Source organism: Cervus elaphus, chromosome 20 (assembly GCF_910594005.1).
Source record: "Cervus elaphus chromosome 20, mCerEla1.1, whole genome shotgun sequence".
Classification (NCBI taxonomy): Eukaryota; Metazoa; Chordata; class Mammalia; order Artiodactyla; family Cervidae; genus Cervus; species Cervus elaphus.
In genome coordinates, this window is record NC_057834.1 from 82046512 (window position 1) to 82074449 (window position 27938).

The 27938-nt window shown below is 33.0% G+C and overlaps 1 protein-coding gene across 7 annotated transcripts in view; it reads right to left on the bottom strand.

The window, feature by feature from the left end:
• Positions 1-27938, bottom strand: part of PRKACB (protein kinase cAMP-activated catalytic subunit beta) — a 154200-nt gene that overhangs the window by 45984 nt on the left and 80278 nt on the right. For 2 of the 7 annotated variants that reach the window (XM_043875892.1, XM_043875889.1), the window contains exons 2-3: positions 3235-3296; positions 1055-1183 (exon numbers count right to left, since the gene is read on the bottom strand). In XM_043875892.1, the coding sequence (XP_043731827.1) occupies positions 1055-1183; positions 3235-3296 (191 nt within the window). Of the gene's footprint in view, positions 1-1054; positions 1184-3234; positions 3297-8474; positions 8499-10168; positions 10193-18174; positions 18492-18760; positions 18886-27938 lie in introns of those variants that run through there. The other 5 variants (XM_043875890.1, XM_043875891.1, XM_043875895.1 and 2 more) reach the window with 5 other exon arrangements.

Consider the following 27938-nt stretch of genomic DNA (forward strand, 5'->3'; position numbering starts at 1 on the left):
GGTTTCCTCTAGATATATACCCAGAAGTAGGATTGCAGGATCACATGGAATCTCCATTTTTAGCTTTTTCAGGAACCTTAATACTGTTCTACACATAATGGCTGCATCAACAATGTAGCAGGATTCTTTTTCTCCACATCTTCTCTAGCATTTATTATTTGTAGACTTTTGATTATGGTCATTCTGACCAGTGTGAGGTGATACCTCATTGCAGTTTTTATTTGCATTTCTCTAATATATAATTATAAATACTGTATCCTTTCACATGCCTATTGGCCCTCTGTATGTCTTCTTTTGAGAAATATCTATTGACATTTCCACCCATTTTTGATGGGATTTATATATATATACACACACATACACAGAGCTGTATAAACTATTTGTATATTTTGGAAATTAATCTTTTGGCAGTCAAACATCATTTGCAAATATTTTCTACCACTCTGTAGGTTGTCTTTTTATTTTGTTTATGGTTTCCTTTGCTATACAAAAGCCTTAAATAAGTCCCATTTGTTTATTTTTGTTTTTATTTCCAATACTCCAAGAGATGGAGCCAAAAAATATTAATGTAATTTATGTTAAAGAGTGTTCTGCCTAGATATTATCATACTAAGTGAAGTAGGTAAGATAAAGACAAATATCACATTGTAGCACTTACTTGTGAAATCTAAAAACATAATACAAATGAATTTATCTACAAAACAGAAATAGGCTCACAGACAGAAAGCAAATAGAAAACAAACTTACGGTTACAAAGGGGAAAGCTGGGTGATAAACTGGGAGTTTGGTATTAAAAAATACACACTAATATATATAAAAGAGATCACCAACAAGAACCTGTATAGTATATGAAACTATACTCAATATCTTCTAATAACCTGTAATGGAAAAGAATCTAAAAAAGAAAAAAATATATATATAACATATAAAACTGAACCACTATGCTGTATACCTGAAGTTAACACAACAATGTAACAACACTGTATTTCAATTTAAAATTTAAAGATTTTTTTTAAAAATTCCAAAAGCAAACCAGACTAATGAATACACTAACCTTCTGCTTATCTAAGATCTTCATGGCATAATACTGTTCAGTGGCTTTGTGTTTCACCAACATGACTCTTCCAAATGAACCTGTTCCAAGCGTTTTTTTCCTTTCAAAATCTTCCAGCCCAGCATTATTCTAAATATACAGGAAAAAATAAACTTTATAATTAGTAATATTCATAAGAAGAAAATGACAACTATAATAGACTTAATAATGTATTATCAGAATAGGTAATTTATAACTATCCATTTAAAAACAATACAAAAAGACTACAGAAATTCCAGCTCATTGATTCTGTTTTTTCCCTTTGAATAAGAAAGGATCTTACATTTGAGGAGAGACTTATATCATAAACAAAGAGTAATAGTAATGTGAGGAAATAAGATCCTCAGTCGAAATATCAAAGGTCACATTCCAATATGAATTCATAGTACTGGACTTATAATAAATTAGATCCATATTTTAATAATTACAAAGTGACCAGAAGTATGCAATCATGGAAGCCACAAAGGGCATTTGCAAAAAAATTGTAATGAATAGATAACCTGAGCATCAGTCATTTCACCAGTTACCTCTGAAGAAAGCAGTCTTACTTCGAGAGATCCAAATAATTTTCTCTCTCTGATGTGATAATAACCCTGTATTACCTTAAAAAGTAACAATAAGGTAAGGAGAATTCCTCACTCCCACAAAGATAACCAAAAGTCGGAATCCCAGAACAATAATCAGTCTCTTTTTTCTCCTTGAATAGATGCTTTGTTACAAGCAAAATGTCTTTGTTTGGCTTTAACTATAGCATAGAAGCAAAAATTGGAGGCATCAATCTACTGAATTTGCTGCTGCCACAACAGAATGAAGATTACAGGGAACAAATTACATGCTTAATAGCATCAAATAGTAATTGCTGACCCATTTGTTTAATAGGTTTTCATTATAAACATCTTCATGAAAATCTTGGAAAAAATAATTCCAAGGACCAGTCTGTATAGCATTAAGCTTAAGAAACATATGATGCAATATGGTTCTTTTATAAGTAAGGAATTGAATTGCTACTGGAATTCACTGTAGTTGGACTTAATCTTTTGCAAATCAAACCTTGCCTTTGCTCAGAGCTTCTTAGTAAATCATTAAGGAGAAAGCAAGTGACTCTAAGTTTTTATTTATAAAACTTGTATTCATTCCTGTTTTTCATAATTTTAAATTGCCATGAGATTCTGTATCAATACAGAAAGAAAAAGTCCTTATAATTCTGTTTGAATTAATTAATTTTATGGATTAATACTTAATTTTTGGTTTTATCAACAATGGATTGAAATGTTTAATAAAATTCTAAAATTAATAATGAAAATAAACATTATTAATAGACAACAGAATGTCTCTTTCTGCCAGTCATTGTTTTTCATACAAATATGACATCTTCCTCACCTTCCTTAAAGTTTCAAATTAGAAAGTGTCTAACTGCTTTTAATCATCAGAGTGACTGTGTTTTAAATTATGACTCATGCTCTACATCTTGGTAATGATAGCATCTTCTTAAAACATAACATTTTATCTAGAATTAAATATTTTTTAGTGAAAAAATATTTGAAAAGGATATTTATGCTAGGAAAAAAGCTTTTAAAATGCTACTAAAGGTCATTAATTATTTATAAAAATAGATTCAAAATAAGCTTTTGGCAAGTATAGATGGTTCTTCTTATAAACAGTTTTTAGATATTAATTAAGATCTAAAGTACTTAAATTATATAGAACTGAACCCATCAAAACATTTATGAAAGAATCTTGTGTACTTTGTATGTTGTCAATAGCCAAGTATTTGTGATTAAGAATTTGAAACTATACAATATGATCCCTACTGCCATAATTAATAAAAATAATAAATATTCTATCAAAGACATAAATCAAAATTACTATCAGAAACTATAAACAGTTTGTAGGAACCTGGAACTAGTATCAAAATGTACCATCAGGTATTATATTGGAATTAGTTCCTTTTCCAATTTAGGTATACATAAAATTAGTAATGAATCAAAACCTAATGTTATGACAAAATTCTTACACTCAGCTTATAAGTATTGATGCTACTTGGAAATTAAGCTTTCCAAAGTAGTAAGTTATTTAGGCAAATATCATGATTTTACTTAAAGCGAGATTTTAAATCACAGAAAATTTTAAATGTTCCTTACCGGAGCAGGATTTTCCCATTTTTTTAAAAAGTCTTCTTTGGCTTTGGCTAGAAACTCTTTCACTGAAAATATATTAAAAAAATTGACTTGTAAGAATATTTGTACTACATATACAAATATATTACACATAAGTATACTTGCTTAAAAACACAGACTTAGGTAAACTATGGTTGTCATGAAACATGTATTCACAACTATGGTATACTAGAGAGCTATTTAGTTTCTTTAAAGAAGAAGCAAACATTTTCTCAAGTTTCTAAGAATATCTAATTCTGTTCTATATGGAGGTCACTTTGGTAATAATCTAATAATATAAATATGGTTCCTGAAAACATACCTGAAAGTAATGAAAAATGTTAGAAATGAATACAGGGCAAAATACTTATTGTAAAAAAAAGCCACCAGATATTAACAGAGACTTTAAACATAAGAAGTGAAAACAACTATAGAATGTGAATTTATTGATTTATGGAATTTCAAAAATAATTGACTTTGATAAAGGGCTGTTTTCAGGCGTAAGGATTTACATTATTAGATTTGTATCCTCTCTACTAAAGGTAGAAAGGGGGAAAACCACAGACTAACACAAAGAATAGCCACAAAGACAAAAATAAAACAACAAAAAAACCCCAAACAGCTTAACAATCTCATTCTAAATTGGGAGCAAAACTAAATGCCTGAATACTTAATTCATAATGTAAACTAAAGTAAAGTAATTCAAAATCAGATGGTTATATAGTGATCAATAATAGTCACATTATTTTATCGAGCTGTGGTTTGAAGCTTTAGATTTGCTAAATGATGAAACATTTATAAGAACTGTTTTTCATAGTCTTCCCACAAAGCTATTAACAGTGACTTCTGTTTACAAAACAACTTCAGGGTTTTAGAAACAAATAGAAAAAAATTCCAAGATATAAAATGGCATTAACAAAATTTATTATTGTTCCCATAGTTAAGTTTGAGATAAAAACATAACTACAAAACAAGTAAATCTTTTAGTCTTTCTTTTTTTGGGAAGGGAGAGTTCCCAATATTCCTCTGATATCTGAATCTAAAAACAAACAAGAAAATAGGATTTAGATAGTGTTTAAATAGTAAAAGGCAAAAAAGTGGCACACCGGCATTTATTTCAGAAGTTATAATGATGAGAAGGATGATAAAAAGACAAAATTAGAAGTTCAGGTGAGGGGTTCACAAATAATTTAATAAGATCATCTACTGATATAGTAGTATTAAACTACTATTTAAGTAAGGTATTTAAGATATACATTCCCCTGATGAAGTACCTTTGGCAAAACACTGTTAATCAAGAGGCCTGTTGGCATTTGCTTTGAGATTTCAAAATGGTGTTGAGAGGCACCAAAAGCAACATTAGTTTTTATGTAACACTAGTGTGCATTTCTAAAGATAGTATTCTACTACTTTATATAAACTGTCACTTGTATTTTGCTATAAAATACTCTCAAAATGCCTATTTTAGAAAATGAGAAAAATAACTTTTGAAATTAGAATCTTTCCACTGTATAAAAATCTCATTCACCAAAACAATGAATCAAATAATTGCACCTAATTATGCAAATATGATCTAATTTCTCCAAGGGGTGGATTTGGGGTGTGGAAAATTATTACATTTTATTTGAGTTTAGGAAGGTTCAAGTCATCCTACTTCTAAAACTTAATGTACTAGTTGCAATGGAAGAACAGTGGTTTTAAAAAATTTTTCTTTTTTTTCTTTTTTGCATAAAACAGATATATCTGCACATGGCATTGACTTGGAAATGACAGCTACAAAATAAGTTAGAAACATAATTTATTGCTAAATGTAACTGTGGCTTTTAAGAAACAACTTGTGATTCCCAAAATACACCCCTGATTTCTTTTGAAAAATATTTTTAGTTATCTTCTATCTATAGAACTTTTTGCATGTCAAATTGCAGTATAAACTCTCCAGATGCCTGCATGAGTATAGATAATTTGGAGACATGGAAGAAAATCAGGAAAATAAAAAAGAATCCCTAACATCCTGTTTCAGCTTCTCCTGTCACTTTTTGCTAATTGGATCTTGAGTTAAAAAAAGTAACTGGTCAAAGGAAGGACTGGCAGTATTTGCCAAAGATGGTAAGTTGAAGGAAAATGTCCTTTTTCCTGCTTGGTGAATAAACTAAAGAAGAAATTTTAAGTACTGCTTAATTTCATGCACTAATAGGCTATTCAGGAAAATCTTTGAAATACTCTGTACTCATCAATGTTCTGAGTTTACTGTCAAGTAATACTGTAGAAAGTAAATAACAATTCTCATAAAGGCCTTATATGAAAATTATCAGAAACTATGTGAATTTTACAAATTATTTCAACATATAAAGAGATTCCCTTTTAGAGTAAAGATAAACCTTAATTACAATGTCATTAGATAGTTCCACGAAGAAAATCTTGTTCCTGAACACTTTTTGTCACATAAGTATATATATACACATACACAAATCTCTAGTTTATATGTGCACTATTTAGATGCAAAGATGACATAGTTAACTCTTTCTAAAAGTATCAGTTAACCAAAATACATATTTTATAAATATAAACAAAAAATATTTCACAACATGCTAGATTAGGAATAATTCTAAAACAATACGTAATCTAGAACCACATGTATTTGCTTTGTGTTTTATTATTTTTACACAGTGGTAAACTTAACTTTCTAAATGTTTTTCTCCAGTTATTTTTAAAGCTTATATCCACTGATGGTGTGTGTGTGCTAAGTCACTTCATCGTTCGGACTGTTTGCGAACCTCTGTCCATGAGACTTTACAGGTAAGAATACTGGAAAGTGACAGTCACTCAGTCCTGTCCGACTCTTTGCGACCCCATGGACTATAAAGTCCATGGAATTCTTCAGGCCAGAATACTGGAGTGGGTAGCCTTTCCCTTCTCCAGGGGATCTTCCCAACTCTGGGATAGAACCCTGGATTCCTACATTGCAGGCAGATTCTTTACCAGCTGAGCCACGAGGGAAGACCAAGAATACTGGAGTGGGTAGCATATCCCTTCTCCAGGGGATACTGGAGTGGGTTGCCATTTCCTATCCCAAAGGATTTTCTCAACCCCTAGGATCAAACCCAAGTCTCCTGTGTCTCCTGGTATTGGTAGGCGGATTCTTTACCATTAGCTCCACCTGGGAAGCTCTCACATGTGTTGAGCTCCAAAGCCTGTGGCTGTAGCAGGATATCACAATGATTTAATTAAGTTTAAATGTAGATATTGGAGAAGGAAATGGCAACCCACTCCAGGATTCTTGCCTGGAGAATCCCATGGACGGAGGAGCCTGGTGGGCTAGAGTCCACGGGTCGCAAAAAGTCGGACACGACTGAGCGACTTCACTTTCACTTTCTTTATGGCTTATGGGCTTCCCAGGCGGCGCAGTAGTAAGACTCTGCCTGCCAATACAGGAGACACAAGAGATATGGGTTCAATCCCTGGGTTGGAAAGATCCTTTGGAGGTGGGCATGGAAACCCACTCCAGTATTCTTACCTGGAGAATGCCAAGGACAAAGAAGCCTGGAGGGCTAAGGTCCACAAGGTCACAAAGAGTCAGACACAACTGAAGTGACTTAACATTACATACACATGCATTGTAAAATTGGTTCTAATACTTCTTAGTAATCATAAGTACCTATTTAAAAACACAGTGTTTCCTAACTCTCCTTAGGAAAAATAATCTCAACAAAGGATTTTTCTGCAAATATATTTTGTTCTGTGTCCTGTGCTTAGTCGTGTCTGACTCTTTGCGACCCCATGGACAGTAGCCAGCCAGGCTCCTCTGTCCAAGGGGATTCTCTAGGCAAGAATACTGGAGTGGGCTGCCAGGCCCTCCTCTAGGGGATCTTCCCAATCCAGAGATTGAATCCAATCCTCTTGCATTGCAGGCGGATTCTTTATGATCTGAGCCACCAGAGAAGCCCAAGAACACTGGAGTAGGTAGCCTATCCCTTCTCCAGGGGAACTTCCTGACCGAGGAATCGAACTGGGGCCTCCTGCATTGCAGGTGGATTTTTTACCACCTGACCTACCTGGGAATGGTCAATAATGGAGCAAGCTAGACGCTAAAAAAATGAAGACCCCCAAAATTAACTCAATTTCTTCCCAGATCAATTATATTTATTTTCCAAATAAAGTTTTTCTCTTCAGTTTAAGAAGTGAGCATACCAAATAAATCTATATGTTCACCTAGGGTTGATTTGTAGAAATATTTACCCCTATTCATGAGATGAAGAAAGTGATAATTTTTATGAACATCCACAAGTGCATTAAAAAACTTAATTCTTACCACCCTCAAAGTATTTTTCAATATATTTACACAAAGGATATTGTTAAAAATTTGAGTTCATTTTAAACATTAGGAAAATTTATTAAAAATTTAAGTATGGAATATTCCATGTGATTAAAATCAAGTATGAAATATTTTATGTTATTCAGATAATTCTGCAATGTTTCACTAATTATAGGTAGTATATTTATATATTAGGCAGTTTTTGGTTCTGTGTTGCTGCTAGATTCTAGATTGCTATCTATTAGAAAAAGAGCATGTTGTTAGTTACAGTATGCCATTATGCAACATTTAAAGGAGGTTATCATTCATGTTTTATAAGAAAGGTTTGGAAATCTATTATGGTAAACATTACAACTACTCCAGATATTGAATTCTCCAGTTTTCTTTGTAATGAGATAAATGTCACCTCCCTCTTTTACAGTAAAAAGACAATTTTATTTAACTTCTTTTAATGGATGTCAGAAAATAGAAGAGAAACAGAAAATAGGACAAAATAGAATATAAACTTCCTAGGGTAAATACCCAATTAAAATACTAGCTGTTTTTTTTTTTCAAAATTTACAATAGCATAATTTTTCCCCAAAAACCTTTCATTAACCTGGGTTATTTAATTTAAGTGGTGTGTGCTTATCAATCAGCTTTGTGCTACCCTCTAAATCAAGTGTACCATGTACACTACTTCACAGTACTATATGTTGTTTCTAAAATATCATATAAGAAACTACAATATAGATCATTTCTGTAGATAAAACAACATAAAACTAAATAAGCCATTTCTTTCATCAACTAAAATATTTTATTAACTCAGAATATTTTATAAAAATATAACCTTATGAGGAGCATAACAACTTGCAAACTACCAAATAAAAAGTCTTGAAAGGTAACATTTGTTTTATTAAAAGTAATTGCCTACCAGATACTTCTGAAGACGTGCAAGCTTGTATCCAAAAAATAAACAATGATTAAATGACACTTACAGGACAGCATATTAGCATGAAATCACCTATACACATTTTCACAGAATATTTTGTACAGAATAAAGCATTAATGTAGAAACAATTATTTGAATATATTCAAATAGAATATTTAGGATTAAATGGTAAGGAAATAAAATCAGTAATTACTATTTAGTGCCAACATCAATACTAAGTTTCTAATTTTCCTTAAGATCACAGCTAAAAGTTTAACTCCTCATAGCAATAGCACTAATAATACTAAACTTAAATATACATTCTATAACTACTGCAGTGCTATCTCTGGACTTTTGTTCTTTATTCAAAACTTTACTGTAGGAAAAGACACTCTGAATTGTAATACTTCGTTAAGTCCCTTCTGAGAGACAAATAATGTTTTCCACACAAACACTGTCTTCATTGGTGCTATTTTAACCATCTTCTTAACGTTTGTAGAACATTGTTCAATGGTACCAGAAACTGAGTTACAACTGGGGAACACAATAAAGCATAAACATATTGCTACTATTAAGGAGATGAGAAGCTAAAGGGGAGATAGATGAACCACCGTAATGGAATGTGACAAGGATTACAACTAAGAAATCTACAGGTGCTATTCTAGTGCAAAAGAGGAAATTCTTGGGTAGTAAGTTAAGTCATAAAAGATGATGTGGCATTTGTGCTGAACCTTGAGGGATAAAGAGCTCCTCTGGCAGATAAAGTTGAGAAGGATAGGCTGGGATGATCTTGAATAAAGCATGGAGGAACGAGCATGCTTTACTCAGGAAATGGCAACAGGCTTGAGGACAGGGTAAAGGTGTACGGCAGCAGTGGGAGGTGAACGCATGGCAAGGAAGTGCCCAATGAGGCAGGCAGCTACTCCCCACAGCAACACTTTACAATGTGTGGGAAGGAACAGGAATAAACTATTATTCACAATGCTATACTCTACTTCTGGGAAACAGGAGGCAAAATAACTGCCTAAAGAACGAGGGGAACCAGATAGAGTAAAGAGGAATACCAGTGGAGATGGCAGGTCTGAATATTTTAAATCTTGATGGCATACTTTTAGGGGATAAGAGAAGAAACTGTCCCTCTAAAATTTTCTACTAGGGAAAGACTAAGTATTTGGTACTATAAGCAGTTGTTTCTTACTAGTATCTTTTTTGTAATAAGTTAAAAATTTTTTTTACTCAGCAAATTATAGTTCATGGATCTCCCTCCCTAATCTCTTTGTAATTAAATTATTTCCATTTTCATTCTTTACCTAAATAAAAGCATTATTCTATTTGAGTTATTCAGTGTATGTCAGAAAGCAAAAAATAGGATGGGAATGAAGGTAAATTACCCGTGAAAATACCAAGTTCTATCAACAAATAACAGTACAATCCCTTTCAAAACTTTGAGGAAGTATAAATCAAGTAAACTCTAATAGTTTGCCTTTTGCCATCACTACTTCAAACACCCACCTCTTTAGAGATCTGTATCTGTTATTTTTAAGTATACCCCCCCACACACATACATGCTATACAAAAATTTTCAGTAAGCTAATATATAAAATATTCTAATCACAAAATACCTCACAAAAATCTAACTTAGAGCAATAAACCAACCAAATAATAAACCAATTATTCTGTAAAAATTGGATTCCTACCAGATGCTTCTGATGATTTGCGTGCTTGATCAAAAAGAATAAATTGAACAGATTAAATAACACATAAAATAACATATACACAAGAAGTTATCAATCCATGTATACTCATTAGATATTCACAAATAGGAACAGAATGAAAAACACATATAATGATTACAATTAATTCTTTGGATACATATATTTTTTTCATTTTACTTTTTATTTTTTTCATTTATTTTTATTTGTTGGAGGCTAATTACTTTACAATATTGTAGTGGGTTTTGTCATACATTGACATAAAACCAGTTAAAACCCTACTCTGGAAATGTATTAATGAAATACCATATTTCTATCCTTTTAATCTGAAAAGCAACTGTGTTCACTTTGCTGAAGAAACACTTTTGCTTCACCATATTCAAACATGTTTATTCAAAGCAAATTCACTGTAACCTTAAAATGAGTGGGTATAAAAAACAACTTTAACTACTACAACTGTATTTGTGCAGTTCAGTGGATGAGACCATGCCTACTTTTGTCTTCTAAGACATTAATTAGTCTTGCACAAAGTCACACATGGATGAGTGGCTGGAAATTTAATAGGCAATAAAGGCTATACTTTGTGTTGCAATACTAACTTTTACTGTTCTGTCCTCTCCTTATGATTTTTATTAGCTAATTCTTTATCAAGTCTTGGTTACAAGTGAACATTATAATTGACTAACTCTTTCACCACATGGCTAAAAAAATTTAAAACTTTCGGTGAGACATATATAAATGATCAAATTATAGAAACACACACTAACTTACTTGACTAGTATCTATTTATCAATCATGGACAGATGAATACACTAGGAATCCACACAGTGTACTAATTCACTACTAATCACACACATATGCCTTCTCTCCCAACTTTCTATCTAGGAATGCTGTGGATTTTCTAATCACCCAAGCCATGTTTGACTGAAGATGTTCCCGATAGGATTTTGTAATAATAAATATGACTAAATTTATACTCATAAAACAAATGACCCAGAAAATTTTTGAAATGCTCTTTGAAATGCACTTTACTTGCTTAACTGTTTACTGAGGCTTTTTCTAAGAAAATATTATACCTACCACAATCATATGCTAAAGATTTTATATTTGGTTCTGAATTCAAATATTTTGTTTTGTTGCTGGACAATATAGAGCTAGGAGTGGATCCCTAGATGATATGGTATGCATGTTTTCAACTAAACTAAATAATAAATGGCTCAATAAACGGTTGTGCCAGTTTATATTACCACCATATTCTTGATGACCCATACCTCAACAAAATACATTACTGTTTTTTCTAATTTTTGATAATCTAGTGAGTATGAAATTATAACTGCTTGTTAAAGATTATAGATAAATATCTCTCAGTAGAAGTTTATAATTTTTCTCTTAAAGGTCTTATTATTCTTTTATTAGATTTATTCCTAGGGTCTTTAGAGCTCTGGTTGCTATTGTAAAAAGGAGATTTTTTTTTAAATTACCATTTGTTTGTTGCAGATGTATAACACAAAATTGATGTTTATATACTGGTCCTATTACATGGCAGACTCTCTCATCAATTCTAAAATAACACTGGTAGAATTTCTTGAACTATGTAGATAATCACATATCTATGAATAATGATACTTTGGTTTCCTCCAACATTTTGTCTTATAGTGCAGGTTATGAGTCACAGTGCAATACTGTACAGACAATGAGCATCCTATTCCTGTTACTAACTTCAGAGAACATGTTTCTAACTGATTTCTTTCCCATATTTCACTTGTAAAGTTATACTAGAATACACAGATTTAAGAAATTAAGAATATATCCTGTTTAATTCTTTGAAAAGTTTTGTACAAGATCAAAATTTTTGTTCTTTTTGAACTTGACTATAAAACTGTCCAGTCCTAATTTTGTTAAGTTTTTATTTTAACTATGATTAAATTTTAAATAGGTACAGTTGCAATCAATTTTTTAAAAAATCTCCATGAACTAACCTTTGGCTCTGATGAATCTTTATTTTCTATTCCACTGATTTTTGCTCATGTCTTTATTATTTTTTTCTTCTTTTGATTAACCATGCTGTGTTTTCCCTAACTTGTTTACTTGCACACTTATATCATAAATATCTTGACCCTTTCCTAATATACACATTTAAAAATTTGTCTCTAAATCCAGCTGCACTCTACAAGTTCTGATACATAACTGAATTTTAAGTTTATGAGTTATTTCTTGACCTGTGTGTTACTGGAATTTTTTAAATCCCTAAATACAACATTTGTGTTTACTTATTTAATTAGTCTTTTATTACTGATTAAACTTAACTGCTTTGTAGTCAGAGACCACAGTGAAAGAAAAAGTGAAAGTGTTAGTCACTTAGGATTGTCCACCCCACTGAGACCCTATGAACTGAGACCCAGGCTCCTCTCCCTATGGAATCCTCCAGGCAAGAATACTGCAGTGGGCTGCCATTTCCTTCTCCAGGCGATCTTCCTGACCCAGGGATTGCACCCAGGTCTCCTGCACTGCAGGCAGATTCTTTACCATCTGAACCACCAGGGAAGCCTGGAGAACAAAGCCTGTATCTCAATTCTTTAAAGTATTTCAACTTTATGTAGTCAAATTTTGTAAGTGTTCTAAATATTTGTGTATTCTCCAATTACTGGGCGACAATTCTTTATATATATCTATAAATATTACACAGTTATAATTTTTCCTTCTAACTGGGTCAATTTTATGTATTTTGAAGCTCTGTGGGAGACATATAATTTTTTCCTATTTCTTTTTTATGTGATTATTAATTCTGAATAGTAGTCTGAAGGTGAAAATTCTATTCTCTGAAATTCTTGGTAGGATCTAATGCTGTAGTACCTGCTGACTACCTTTTGCTGTAGACTGTGTGTGTGTGTGTGTGTGTGTTGTGTATCTACTTTGATTTTGGATTGTGAGTTCAAAGTTTAGTTGGCCTTTATCTGTGAGAAAATCACAGGGTTTGATTTGAGGATATGTTTTGTATTAGCTTCTGCCTGGCATCTGATAAATGTTATCAGCTTGACACTGTTACTATAAGGTATTTTATTTAAAATTATTAAACCACACAATTAATACAGATTAAAACATGAAATCTACTAGAGGAAAAGCAGTTGATTACAAACTCTGAGGAGAAGAATCCTATACACATCCACACACGGCCCTCCCTGTTCCCCAGGAACCCAAGCCAGGAAATGCAAGCTTCTGTATTCTCACCCTGTGTCAGAGGAGACATTTTATTTTTTAGTCTATGCTTTCACTGAGGTTATGATCCTTGGTGGATCCTGGCTTTATATAGGAATCTAAGATATCACAAGTTGAATGGATCAAAGAACTCATCTTCTGTCTCTGTGAGGCTATTTAAAACAAAAGCCCTTTGGTCACCAAGATATAAAAATTTCCTCAGGGTAGTCCAAGTATGCTCTCCCTTACAGCTCTGATTTTTCACTCACCATTTGACTTTTTGCACACTATTATATTCTTGTAAGTTCAGGTATTCATTGAAAGGGATGCTTGTTACATTTTATTTAGTACTTACGTCTATGTGCTCTTGTATCTTTGTCAATTTTTGGTCTAGAAGAATTTTCAAATTATCCAGTCTCCAATTTATGAAATTTTTTCTTTATAAGACAAACCATGTGTTACATTGTAAGATGCAAAGAGACCTGGATATTTTTGGAATTCATTATTTTTATCCATGTAATTCAAAACTTCCATCAGGATATATTTAGGTGCTAGTGTTTTTGTTAAACTTTGTCAACAAACAATGAGCTCAAAGTTATACATTTAGGTTTTTCTTCAACTAAGTTTTCCTAAATCCTAATTTTTATTATTGTTTCTGTTCTAGTCATCATTATCTGTTCTGAGGGAATGCTATCCATTCAGTTTGTAGAGTTTCCTACTTTATCTAACATACTTTTCACCTCAAAATTTTTATCCTATACATTTCCCCTACATTCTGGTAAGTTTTATCAAGTTAGTTCTTTATGTCATTAATCACCTTTTTGCAGTGATTATTTCACTCTTTACTGCTTCTAATACAGTTTTATATTCTACAAATGCCAGGTTCACTTTCTTATAATCTTCTCTTACCATATCATTATTGTTCCTTTTCTATTCCTGCCTCTCACCCAGCTCTTCTCTCATCCTAGTCTTGTTTCATCTTTTTATCTTTCACATCTTATTTTATAGAGTCCATGTGCACTTGAAATTTTTAAGAACTCCACATAGATGCTATTATAAGTTATTATTTTAAACCCTCCCCACAAACATTTTCTAAACATAAGGTCATTCTCTTCCTCTAGAAGGCTGTGAACTTATTCTTGAGCATTATCTCTTTTATAGGCTGCACATTGTTGCATTTCTTGTTTATTCATTCATGAACAACGAGAAGCCTTTCAAAACTTTACAAATGCTCCGCCCAAAAAAAGTTGGATCCTCCCATCTCCTATTTGGGTATGTTAAAATCAACTTTTCAGATCTTTCAGTTGATACATATACACATTTATATTATCATTTAAATAATCCAGTAACTTTCAAAAATGGGATGGAGCCAGGACTGTGTGGTTCTTTACTGGTAGTGGTGCCCAGGGCATCAGGTAAGAGCCCTGTTACACCTGGAAGAAGAAAAGTCACTTTTCTCAACTTGAGTAGATCAACAAATTTATAGTTGTCCCACTATTAACTGTTTTAGAATGAAAGAAATCAGCAGTGTTGGATCTTTCACTCCTCTCTCCCATAGTGTTTCTTTTTTTTTTTTTCCATAGTGTTTCTTTTTAAAAGCCTTATCCACCCAAGTTAATAAGGGTGAAACTACTTTTATTTCTTTTCCATGAAGGCAAGCCACTCAAAATAAAACTGCTACACTTTGGTGTCTGATCTTCAATCTAATACTGTGTATTTCCAGGCAAGTACCCTTCTTTAACTCCACTGATATACTGTTTCCCCAGTACTGTGTTCTTAAATTTTCAATCTAGAAAGTATAAATCTAAAAAGGGGAATTAATCAAATGCTTTTGCTCAAATCTGTAACTTTCCTGAAATTCAAAGCATAGCAAAAAAATTTTTTTTCAGAGATTTGCCCTCACCTACAGCAGGGCAAACAGTTTTTATTTGAAATTTTGGTATCATGATGCTAGTTATGTTCCAATAAGCACATGAACCAAAAAAATCAAAACACGGGACTGATATTCTTCACTGATAATGTAATAAAGGTGTTCAAATATGTAAAAAATGGATAAGTTTTAATTATTCATTTATTGCACATGAATTTAAAAATTCATTGCTATGTTTGGGGCACCAAGGTAACAGCTGGAAACACATGGATGAACAATGAACTGTCCCTAACCTAAGAAGTTCAAAGGATGGATATTGGAAATAGATAAGCAAGTACATAAATTCAGTGTAATACAAGTCATTGTTATAGTTTATAAGTTTACTTTGAGAGTACAGAGGAATCATCTAACTCTAGAGAATCAATAATGGAGGCACTGAAAAGCATAGCTGGTTTTCAGAATTTTTATGATAAAAGATATAAATATGGAAAGGTAGCAAGGAATAATACATAGTATAATATAACTGGATCCAAATTTTATGAGAGTGATGCAGATAAAGTTAGAAAGGCAGGCCACTGATCTTGTATGCCCCACTAAGGAGTTTAGCTTTTATTGGGGAGACAATAAGGAGTAACTGAAAATGTTGGATTAAGAAATGGGCGTATCTGCAATTTTAAAATGGCAGCACGGAAAATGGTCTGGAGAGATATAAAATTGGAAGTTGAGACCAGTGAAGTTGTTACTGCAGTAAGATTGAAAATATACATAGGTCCTGATCTAAAGGCATTCTCAGTGATAATAGAGAAAATTGAGTGATTTTTGAGACATTTCTAATGTAGAACCAATAGAAATTAATGGCTGAGTGCAGGTCTGGGGAGTAAGAAACATGTTCAGAGTGACTACAAGGTTTCTATTTAAGTTCCTACATGGGGAGTGGGATCATTAACAAAAATCAGAATGAATGAAAAAGGAGCAGATCCGTGGGATGGAAAGAGAAAATGCACTTCTGCACTGAACATTCAGGTAACTACTGAAGATGCTGGCATGGATGAGAGCTTTCAGAGAGAACGCATCATTAAAAGAGGGCCAAAGATAGATTCCCAGAGAAAACTATTCCTCCCCCCAAAGCTGATACTTAATAGACAAGGAAGGAGAAGAAAAATCACTTTTTAACTAGAAAAGTACCACATTCACATAAATATCACACATATATATAGCTAAAGACTGAGGTAATAGGGTCTGGCACTTGCTTATTTTTACAAATAAAACCACACTTCACTTGAAATTTTCCATATTTTGAAATGGCTAAGGCATTTAACCACTTTTGATATGAACAAAATTAATTGAAATTGGACAATTCTGAAAAAGTCAGAATGTTTAGCTGTCACTACTATAGTTCCTGAGGTAGAAAAGGCTATAAAGGCAGACCAATATGATCAAGTATATCAAACTATCTGAAAAATCCATAGCTTTCTTGAAAGAAAAGTCAAGCAATAGAGAAGCAGTAACAATTTTCTTCAGCCAAAACCAACATATCCAATTGTAAAACTTCTAAAACACTGTCAAAGAGAAAAACACACTGCCTGGACTCAAAGAAATCCATTATTTTAAGTATGATAACCAAGTATATTCAGTTTTGATTGATATCTAAGAAGTCCTAAGAAATGTTAACATGTTGCTTTTGTAATATTAGCCCAAATTTAACACACTAGAACAGAAACATCTACATCTAACAGAAAAATAACAGGATAATAATAACAATTAATTCTTAATATGTTGCATGTAAAAATGTTCTTTTAATGTCTAATATCACTTTATAAATAAATACCTAACAGCATTGATGAGGTGTATATTATACAGCAGCAAGATAAAAAAAAATGTTTATTTGCAACATTAAGGTGGTCTCCAATTATGGAAGAAAAGGTTCACTTATTTTCAATTCTACCGCTATACAGCAAAAATACATCTCTCTCAGGTTCTGAATTCCAATCCAAATCTTTTAAGTATAAATTATAGACGGTTATGAATAACCATATACTACCTTTCCTAATCATGCATCTAATTCAAAGGTTAACTTAATAAACATCCTCTTTTTTAGCTAAGCAAAAAGATGCTAATGAATTATGCTCTAAGCAAATATTACTCACTCTAACAACAGAGTATCTATTTTTAGCTGCAGGTTTGGCTTAAAGTGAACAGCTTTTACCCTCTGATAAACTGCAGTATATACTGTAGTATATTTTCTCAAAAAACATTTTTTAGAAATGTTTAGGAAAAAATAAATCATGTTACAAAACAAAAAAGAAATTATCCCCAAAGTACTTATTCTAACAAATTATTTTGCCAAAAATTATCCTAAAAATTTTAACCAAGCCTCCAAAACCAAAAGGCATGTATTTATTTCATCATTAAATTCCTATTTCTCAATGAATTACAGTTAAAAGCAACCAATAAATCAATAAAATTTTGGCAACATCTTATTCAAGATTGAGTATTTTTTTTTATATAACCAAAAAGAAATTGATAAAAATTAATATTAGAATAACAAAGCCAATAAATGGAAAGTTTAATTATTTTCAAGATTAGATACTAAAAAAAAATTCCTTTTACCATGGTGGATCTTTTACTCACTAATTTATAACACAATTAATAACAACATATTAATGAATATAATAAATCAAACCATAAGAGAGACTAGAAACTGATTCCTGGTATTGACTATTAATAGTGGTATTAATTGTTCACAGTTCTTAATGGATTTAAAAGGCAAATTACTATAAGCCCTAAATGCAAAAGCATCAAGAGAAAATGTAACTCATTGTAGCTCTGGCTTTACAATCACCCCTCTAAAAAACATTTTTTTCCCTCTTACAGTTAAATATTTTTTAAAAATACAAAGTTACAGAGTCTCAGAGAGCATACTTACCACTCATGATGAAAATCAACCTTTCCAAAACATATTGCTCAAAACAACAATCCAACAGCAAAGGGAGTTATGCTAATCTCTAGAGGTAGAAGAACCGATGGTGTAAACACATACACTAGAGCATGCAGCACAGAGAAAATGAAAAGAGCTTTCTTTTGTTTTAAAAAGAAAAGCCTCTAGACGCAAAGCTTAACTGTTCAGTGCGAGATATCACTAGTAAACATGAGATTAATGCCAAAGATGTGTATAACTAGATTTGATTTCTTTCAAGCTATTCTAGCCTCCTTCATATACCACTAGAACAACTCAAAATGGCAGGGAGAAAATGTTCGAACCAGGATGTATAAGATGTTCTCAATTATATCAGCATGAGTTGTTACCACGGCAACATTAGACCAGAATTATCGGTTCACTTGTAACCAAGGAGTAGCTTTTCTAAAGCTTTAATCAACCAAGACAAATAAAATCCCTTTTATTTTAGAGCCACATGATTTAAAAATTACAACGTTCCTTAAATTTAAGCACTCCTCCACCCTTTTTACATTTCAAAGATTTTTTTAAATTGCTGTTTTCTTCAAATACTCACACAATCCCATGTTGAACCTGGCAAGGAACAAACAGCAGAATGATTGCACCTAAACGTCTTTCAATTACACCAGCTCTGACTGCTAGCTGTGGACCTCACTGATATTAAAATGCTGTGTGCTGTTGCTAGTGACTATTGGCGATGAATCTTATTGCCCAGATCGCTGATAGCTTTCATTTTTCATGAGCCAGAAAGCTATACTGCAGCACAAATGTTAACCATTTAAACATTCTGTATTATGGAAAAGACAAAATATAATATATATATATCTTCACTATTAAAGGAAAATTGTAAAGCAACTTATTTAGAAACTTCCATTAAATTCAGCATCAGAGTCAGATGCTGCTTATGTGGTTTTCAAAAGAGGAGCGTACACAAAAAAGTTACTGAAAATTACTGTTGAAGTATAAAATCCCTTACATTAAATAGGATTAAGATAACAGATTGTATAGCAAGGTGGATGGTATGGTGAACAACTGTTCTGATTTCCAGAGACTGAAAATTTGCACCAAAATGGTGCAAAGGATCTACAGAATGGTTCCTTTTTAAGTGAACATGCCATTTTAAAAGTTGCCAGGGAGACAGGACTTCCAGTGATGACAGAATAGGTAAGTAAGCAAATCTTCTAAGAAATGATTATGAAGTTGGACAGAATTATCAAAAGCAATAACTTCATGGTCCTGGACACCTAATAATCACAAACAACAATCTGAGAAGCATTTCTTCATGAAAAGCTGCTAAATGCTGCATGAGGACAGTGGGAGTCTGTGGTGTTCTTCTTTAGTGCTGCTCCTGTTCCTCCACAGCTCGGTCAGTGCAGGGTGTGGCTCCATGACAAGCAGGAGCTTTACTGCCAGAGAGGGTTGACATGATTTGGAGAAGAAGCCAAAAAAACCCATATAAGTGATTCCGTCTATTAAAAAAAAAAAAAGCAAACTGTAGGGAATGAACAGGGAAAGTATCCAGCTTTGCTAGTCTGAAACTGTGGCCTTAGTAGGGGTGACGAGTAGACAGATGGTCTAGCAAAAAACGGAATATAAAAAAACATACATGAGAGGGGCAAAGAAGGCCCAGCTAAGCTCTTCGTACATCCCAGGGTGGCAAGGAAACCTCCATAGGAGAGATCCAAGAGGGCCCAAAGGGAAGTTTAAGCTGATACAGACTTGAAAGTACAATAACCTACGCTTTAAAACTCACTGCATAAGACTTGAAAACTGCCTGAACATTGAATATGCTCTTCAGCACACAAACAGCCCCATCAGCATAGACCAGATCACAGTATTTGTGCACAACCTCTGATTAATCACTGAATAATAACTAAGCTATGCAGACACAGTGTAATCCCTAGTACAGAAATCAGCAGCCAGAAAACATGGCGGAAACAGTCCATAGATTAAAACCAAGAAAGATATTAAAACAAAACAGTATAAATAAAAACAATCCTCAAGTAAGAAAAAACAATCGGAGTGCAGAGCTGCTGTGAAATATTATTTTAAAAAGTCAAAATTTTGACAAAAATCTTATGTAACCCATAATGAAGGGAAAAGATAGAAAATGTCTCTGAATGGGCACAGATATAGGATTTAGCAGACAAGACTCCAAAACAGCTATTATGTCAAAAGAATAAAAGGAAATTGTATTTAAAGAATTAAAGGAAATTATGATGGCAATGACACAACAAAGAGAATTGCAATATAGAAAGGGAAACTATTTAAATTATAAAAATTATAGACTTGGAAAGTATAATAACTCAAACTTTAAAACTCACTCCTTAAGCCCAAGAGCAGATTGAGGTCAAAAGACTCAGACTCAGTCAGAACTTGAAGATAAATCAATAGAAGTCATCCAGTCTGAAGAATACAGAGAACAAAAAATATGGGGGAAAAAAAAATGAACAGAGTCTCAGAACCCTGTAGGATATAAACGGTATCAGCATACATGTAATAAGAAGCTTACAAGGAGAGAGACAAAGGGCAAAGAAAAAATATTTGCAGAAATAATGGTTGACAATGTCCCAATCTGATGAAAAACATTAACCTTTAATTCAAGAAGTTCAACCAATGCCAAGTATGGTAAACACAAAGAAATTCATACAGAGACACCTCATATTCAAGTTGTTAAAAGACAAAGACAAAGAAAACATCTTGAAAGCAGCAAGATAAAATGACTAATCATATTTAAGGGAAAAGCAATATGATTAATGATGACTTCTTCACAAAAATAAGAGAGGCCGGAGGCAGTGGAATAACATATTCAAGGTGCTAAAAGAAAAAACCTTTTTACAATTCTCTATGCAGTAACACTAATCTACAAAAACAAAGGTGAAATAAAGATATTTCCAGATAAACAACAACTGAGGATATGTGTTATTAGCAGAAATACTTAAGGAAGTTGTCCCAGATGAAAGGAGAAGACACTGGACAATACTCAAATTGACAGGAAGAAATAAAGAGTACTAGAAATGGTAAATATATAAGTAAAAAACTATATAAACACATTTATCTTTCTTGTCTTAATTTCTTTAAAGATCTTACAACTGTATGAAGCAATCATTGTAACACTGCATTTCTAGGTTCATAAAAAAATAAATGCAACATGTGAAAATAATAACGCAAAGTTGGAGAAGAAATGGAGCTATACTGGATCAAAGTAACTATATTTTACTAGAATAAGTCAATACTATAGCTCCACAAAATGGAGCTACATTGCATCAAAGTAGCTATATTTTACTTGGAGAAGGAAATGGTAACCCACTCCAGTATTCTTGCCTGGAGAATCCGATGGACAGAGGAGCCTGGCAGGCTACAGTCTATGGGGTCATAAGAGTTGGACACGACTGAGCGACTAAGCACAGCACACAGCTGTATTTTACTAGAATTAGTCATTAATACAATATTGGAGAAGAAATGGAGCTATATTGCATCAATAGCTACATTTTACTAGAATTAAGCCAAGCAAGTAGATTCTAATAAGACAAAATGCATAATTTGACCCCTAAATCAACTATTAAGAAAATGTCTTTTTAAAATATAGTTTAAAAATCAAAGAGGAATTAAAATGGCCTCCTACAAGTATCTGTTTAACCCAAAAGAAGGAAGAGAGGAACAATAATACAAAAAGCCCTAAGACATGTAGAAAACAAACAACACAATGGAAGATGTAAATCCAACCATATCAATAACTACATTAAATGTGAATGGAATAAACAGATCAAAGGCAAAAATTATCAGATTGTATAAATAACATATATATGCTGTCTACAATGGTCACACTTTAGATTTTAATATAAAACCAGGATGAAGGTAGGAGAGAAAAAGATACACCATATAAAGAGTAACCATAAGATAGATGGAATACCTGTATCAATATCAGACAAAATAGACTTCAAGATAAGAAATATTACTAAAGTAAAAAAAAAAAAGGAAATTTCATAATAAAGGGCTAATAATTCTGGGAGATTTAACAATTAAAAATGTATATGCACTGATTAAGTCTCCAAAATGCTGAAACAAAAATGACAGAATTGAAAGGAGAACTGAGTAATTCAACAATTACAGTTGAAAATTTCAACATTCTCTCAATAATTCATGGAAAAAAGAGAACCAATGGAATATAGAAAACAAATAATGTAATTAAAATGACATTTATAAAACAGCATCTAACATCAGCAGAATACATTCTTTTCAGGTAGACATGAAAATTCAACATTTAATCATATGCTAAGCAATATAACAAATCTCAAAATAATTGGAAAGGAAAATATGATCTTTTATTATAGCAGAATTAAATTAGGAATCAACAACAGAGAGTAATTTTGGAAATACCAACACTGGTTTTAAATAACAAAGAAACCTTAAAGGAAATAAAAAATACATACACATGTATATATGTATATATATATATGTTTGGAATTAGAAAATATTTTGAACTGAATGGAAAAAAACCTACAAGAAATCAACATGCTTAGGATATAGATAAAGCATGGCTTAAAAGGAAATTCACAACTTTAAACCCCTGTATTAAAAAAAAAAGAAAGGTCTCAAATCAACTTAATTTAAGCTTCCACTTTAAGAAACTTAGAATGAGCAAATTAAACCAAAGCCAAAAAGATTACAGCAGAATTCAATGAAATGGAACATAAAAACAATAGAGAAAATGAAGAGACCAAAAATCTTACTGATAAACTTTTACCAAGACTGACCAAAATAAAGACAAAAGAAAACAAGACAAAATACTTAATTACCAAAGTCAGGAATAAAAAGATGACATCACCACCAATGCCAGAGAAATTAAAAGGATTATAAGAGGATACTATAAACAACTTCATCAAACTATATAATTTAGACAAACTGAACAAATTCACAGAAAGAAACAAATTACCAAAACTAACTCAAGAAGAAATAGAAAATATAAAAATACCCAGAAACAAATAAAAATACTGTCAGTAATTAAATTTTTTCCCACAAAGAAAAGCTCGGGTCTAGATGGGTTTACTGGGGAATTCTATGAAACATTCAGAGCTATAACACCAACCTGACACAAACTTTTTTAGAATATAAAGGAGAATCTAAAACCTCCCAACTTATTCTATGAGACCTGATGCCAAAACTAGACAAAGATCAAAAGAAAATTACAAATCAATATCCATTACAGTACAAAAATCTTTATCATAAACTTAGCAAACCTAATTCAGCAGTATGTAAACAGGACTATATACCAGGACCATATAAGATTTATCCCAGGAAGACAGGTTGTTTCAATACTGAAAATTAATTAATGGAATAGAATAAAATAATAATAGAATAAAAGACAAAACTACATAACATCTCAATGTATATAGCAGAATCATTCCACAAGATCCAATACCTGTGATAAAACCTCTCAACAAACTGTGACTAGAAGGGAATTTCTTCAAGCTGATAAAGGGTGAGTGTGGGGGTGAGGTGGGGAGGGGAACCCTATGGCTTAGATTATATATAAAGAAAGATAAATGTGAAAGATGGAATGTTTTTCCTAAGAACAGGAATAAAGCAAAGATGTCTGAACTCACCACTTCTATGCAACTTTGTACTAAAGGTTCTAGCCAGTACAACAAGGTAAGAAAAAGATATTTTAAAAAGGTATTGAAGAAAAAAGATAATAAAGGTATACAAATAGACAAGGAAGAAAGAAAACTGTCTTTTTTGTGGATCACATGAGTCTATATGTATAAAATTCTTTAGCCTCTATAAAGAACTAATAAACAAGGTAATCGATATCACAGGATATAATATACAAAAATCAATAACATTTTAATATACTAGGAACAAATAATCCAAAAATGAAATTAAAAGAACAATGCCATTCACAATGTATTAACAGAAAAAAACTATTCAGGAATCCCATTAACATGACTTGTTCACTAAAAAAATAAAAAAGAAAACATTTCACAGAAATTAAAGAACTTCTAAATAAATAGAGAGTTATTTCATTTTCATGGGTTGTAAGACTCAGTATTTTTAAGAGAGGATTCTCCACAAATTAATCCACAGATTGAATGAAATGTCTATGAAAATCCCAGCAGGTCTTTAGTAACTGACAGGCTGACATTAAAATTTATATGCAAATATAAAGGACCCAGAATGGCCAAAAAATTTTGGAAAAACAAAGCTTGAGGACCTACACTTCTTGATTTCAAAACATTCTTTAAAATTACAGTAACCAAGACAGTGATATCAGCATAGCACAGATACATATTGATCACTTGGAAAACATTGAAAATTCAAAAGTGAATCCCTCCATTTATGGTCAATTGACTTTTGAAAAAAGGTACCAAGATGACTAATGGAGAAAAAAAGTATTTTCAACAAATGATGTAGTAAAAATTGGATATCTATATGAGTAAAAAAAAGAAAAATAAAAACAAAACCCCAAACTCCACTCCATACCTCACACCATATACAAAACAACTCAAAAAATGAATTTCCAAATGAAAGCATAGGAAAAATATCTCTATTACTTTGGGTCAGATAAAGATTTCTTAATATTTGATAGCAACAGTACCATCAAGAGAAAACACTTTAAACTGGACTTCATTAAAACTACAAACTTTTGCTCTTCAAGGATATCTTTTAAGAAGATAAGACAAGGGGATTTCCCTGATGCCCTAGTGGTTAAGAATCTGCCTTGCAATGCAGGGGCTGTGGATTCAATCCCTGGTCAGGGAACTGCATCCCACATGCCTCAGAGCAACTAAGCCTGTGCGCCACAACGAGAGAGTCCATGCACCACAACAGAAGATCCTGCATGCCACAGCTAAGAACCCAGCAGCCAAATAGATAAATAAATTTTTTTTAAAAAGAAGACATGCCACCAATGAGAAGAAAACAATTGCAAGTTATCTATTGAGCAAAGAACTTGTGTTCAGAATTTATAAAGAACTTTAAAGACTTGATAATAGGAAAAAATACCCTCAATTGGGCAACAGATTTGAAAATATATTTTTCCAAAGTAGATACACGAGTGGTTTATATGAACATGAAAAAATGCTCATTATCATGAATCATTAGAGAAATACAAACTGAAACCATAATTAACTGCTAATTCACACACAACAGAATGGCTAAAATAAAAATGACTGATGATAACAAGTGTTATTAATAATAATGTGAAGAAACTGTGACCCTCCTAACATTGTTGATGGGAGTATGAAATATTAAGCGCCTTAGAAAAATAATTCAGGATCTTCTTAAAAAGATAAACATAAACTTACCATATAACCCAGTAATGCTTCTCCTAGATATCAACACAAGAGGAATGAAAGCATATGTCCACCCAATCTTGCATGCAGATGGATACAGCAACATTATCCAAATAAACCCCAAACTGAAAACAGTCCTAATGTTCATCAGTGCTGAACACATAAACAGAAATGTTATATCCATACAACATAGTATCATAAATAAAAAGGAACCAACTATTGATATATTTCATAACATGGATGAACCTCAAAAGCATTATTACAAGTTCAAGAAACCAGAAACAATAGATTATATATACTGTCTAATTCCATTTTTATAAAACAGTCAGAGAAGGAAATCCATGAAAGTGAAAGTCACTCAGTTGTGTCTGACTCTTTGGGACCCCATGGACTATACAGTCCATGGAATTCTCCAGGCCAGAATACTGGAGTGGATAGCCTTTCCCCTCTCTAGGGGATCTTCTAACCCAGGGATCAAACCCAGGTCTCTCACATTGCAGGCAGATTCCTTACCAGCTGAGCCACAAGGGAAGCCCAAGAATACTGGAGGGGGTAGCCTATCCCTTCTCCAGCAGATCTTCCTGACCCAGGAATTGAAGTAGGGTCTCTTGCATTTCAGGTGGATTCTTAACCAACTGAGCTATGAGGGAAGCCCATGATCAGTGTTTGTCTGAGGCTGAGCTGAAAGTGCGATTGATTGCAAAACAGTACAAAAGAACTGTTGGCAGTAATGAAAATGTTCAAAAGCTGAATTGTAATGATGGCTGCACAACTGTATAAGTTTACTAATAAACTCTTACAATGAGTGAGTCTTATGGCATGTAAATTATATTTCTATTTTTTAAAAAAAAGTTGTCAAGTGCTTCTCTACCTAAGTAGAGACAGTCTGAAGCAGATCTACTTTGCTGTGGGAAGAATCTCTTCAGTGGAGAATTTATTTAAATTTAAGGCTGGTTGGCATCCATTACCTTGGGAGAATGACCTAACAAAACTCTTTGGAGCTTGGTAAAGGCTGTTTCTCTCAGTACCCTACGGTAAAGAGAGCTAAGGAAAGGGAAGGAAGGTAAATAGATCTGCATTAAAAATATAACAGGAATTTGAAAAGGAGGGTTTAAAACCCAGACCCCATTCGTTCTAAGGTTCAGAATTATCAGAAATTCTTCCATCAATTTTAGTGATAGTATCTGTGGCCCATGAGTAAGAAGGCACACTAAAAAAGGTTTATCAAAGAAGAAAGGAGTATCTGGTGATTTAGGCTCACATTATGGACCCTGTAGGCCACATTCAAGTGCCTATGGAGGACAGGAAGGTAAAACAACACAAGTAGTGAAATAGTGAAGGCTAGAGCAAATAAGACAGTATATATCCTGACTCAAGAGAACAGTTTTCAGCACTGCCCAGTTGTTCTCATACGGGAACAAGAGGCACTGAAATCAGTTTTTCAAACGATTCAAGAATATGAAAGTCCAGGTATTCATCTAAAATATCTTATTTTAAAGTCAGCATTTTATATTTATATAAAAAATGGTGTCACATTCAATTATTTTAAAATGCCATGAGGACTAAACAAACAAATCTGTGAGCTACATCTGGGTCAGACAACCAGTTTGCTATCCCTGGAAAGATGTTCAGGAGAGGAAGGCCGACTTTAGTACGTGTAGGGATGAGTCAAAAGCACCTTCTCACACATTCAACCTGGCACGAAGCCAGGATGACTAAGCATGTAAGTATAAATTAAAGTATATAAAATTAAATAAGTATAAAGTATACCCAGAAACTAAATCTGGGTATAAGCCTTGAATGAGTATAACACTGCAAGGGGGGGATGATCCTTCCATTAAGAATCAGTGTCTCAAACAGATGGCTACTAAACACATGAAAAGATCCTCAACTTTGCTCATTATTCAGTTCAGTTCAGTTCAGTTCAGTCGCTCAGCCGTGTCCGACTCTTTGCGACCCCATGAATCGCAGCACGCCAGGTCTCCCTGTCCATCACAAACTCCCGGAGTTTACTCAAACTCATGCCCATCGAGTCGGTGATGCCATCCAGCCATCTCATCCGCTGTTGTCCCCTTCTCCTCCTGCCCCCAATCCCTCCCAGCATCAGGGTCTTTTCCAATGAGTCAACTCTTCGCTTGAGGTGGCCAAAGTATTGGAGTTTCAGCTTAAATATCAGTCCTTCCAATGAACAGCCAGGACTTATCTCCTTTAGGATGGACTGGTTGGATCTCCTTGCAGTCCAAGGGACTCTCAAAAGTCTTCTCCAAACACAGTTCAAAAGCATCAATTTTTTGGCACTCAGCTTTCTTCAGAGTCCAACTCTCACATCCATACATGACCACTGGAAAAACCATAGCCTTGACCAGACGGGACCTTTGTTGGCAAAGTAATGCCTCTGCTTTTTAATATGCTGTCTAGGTTGGTCATAACTTTCCTTCC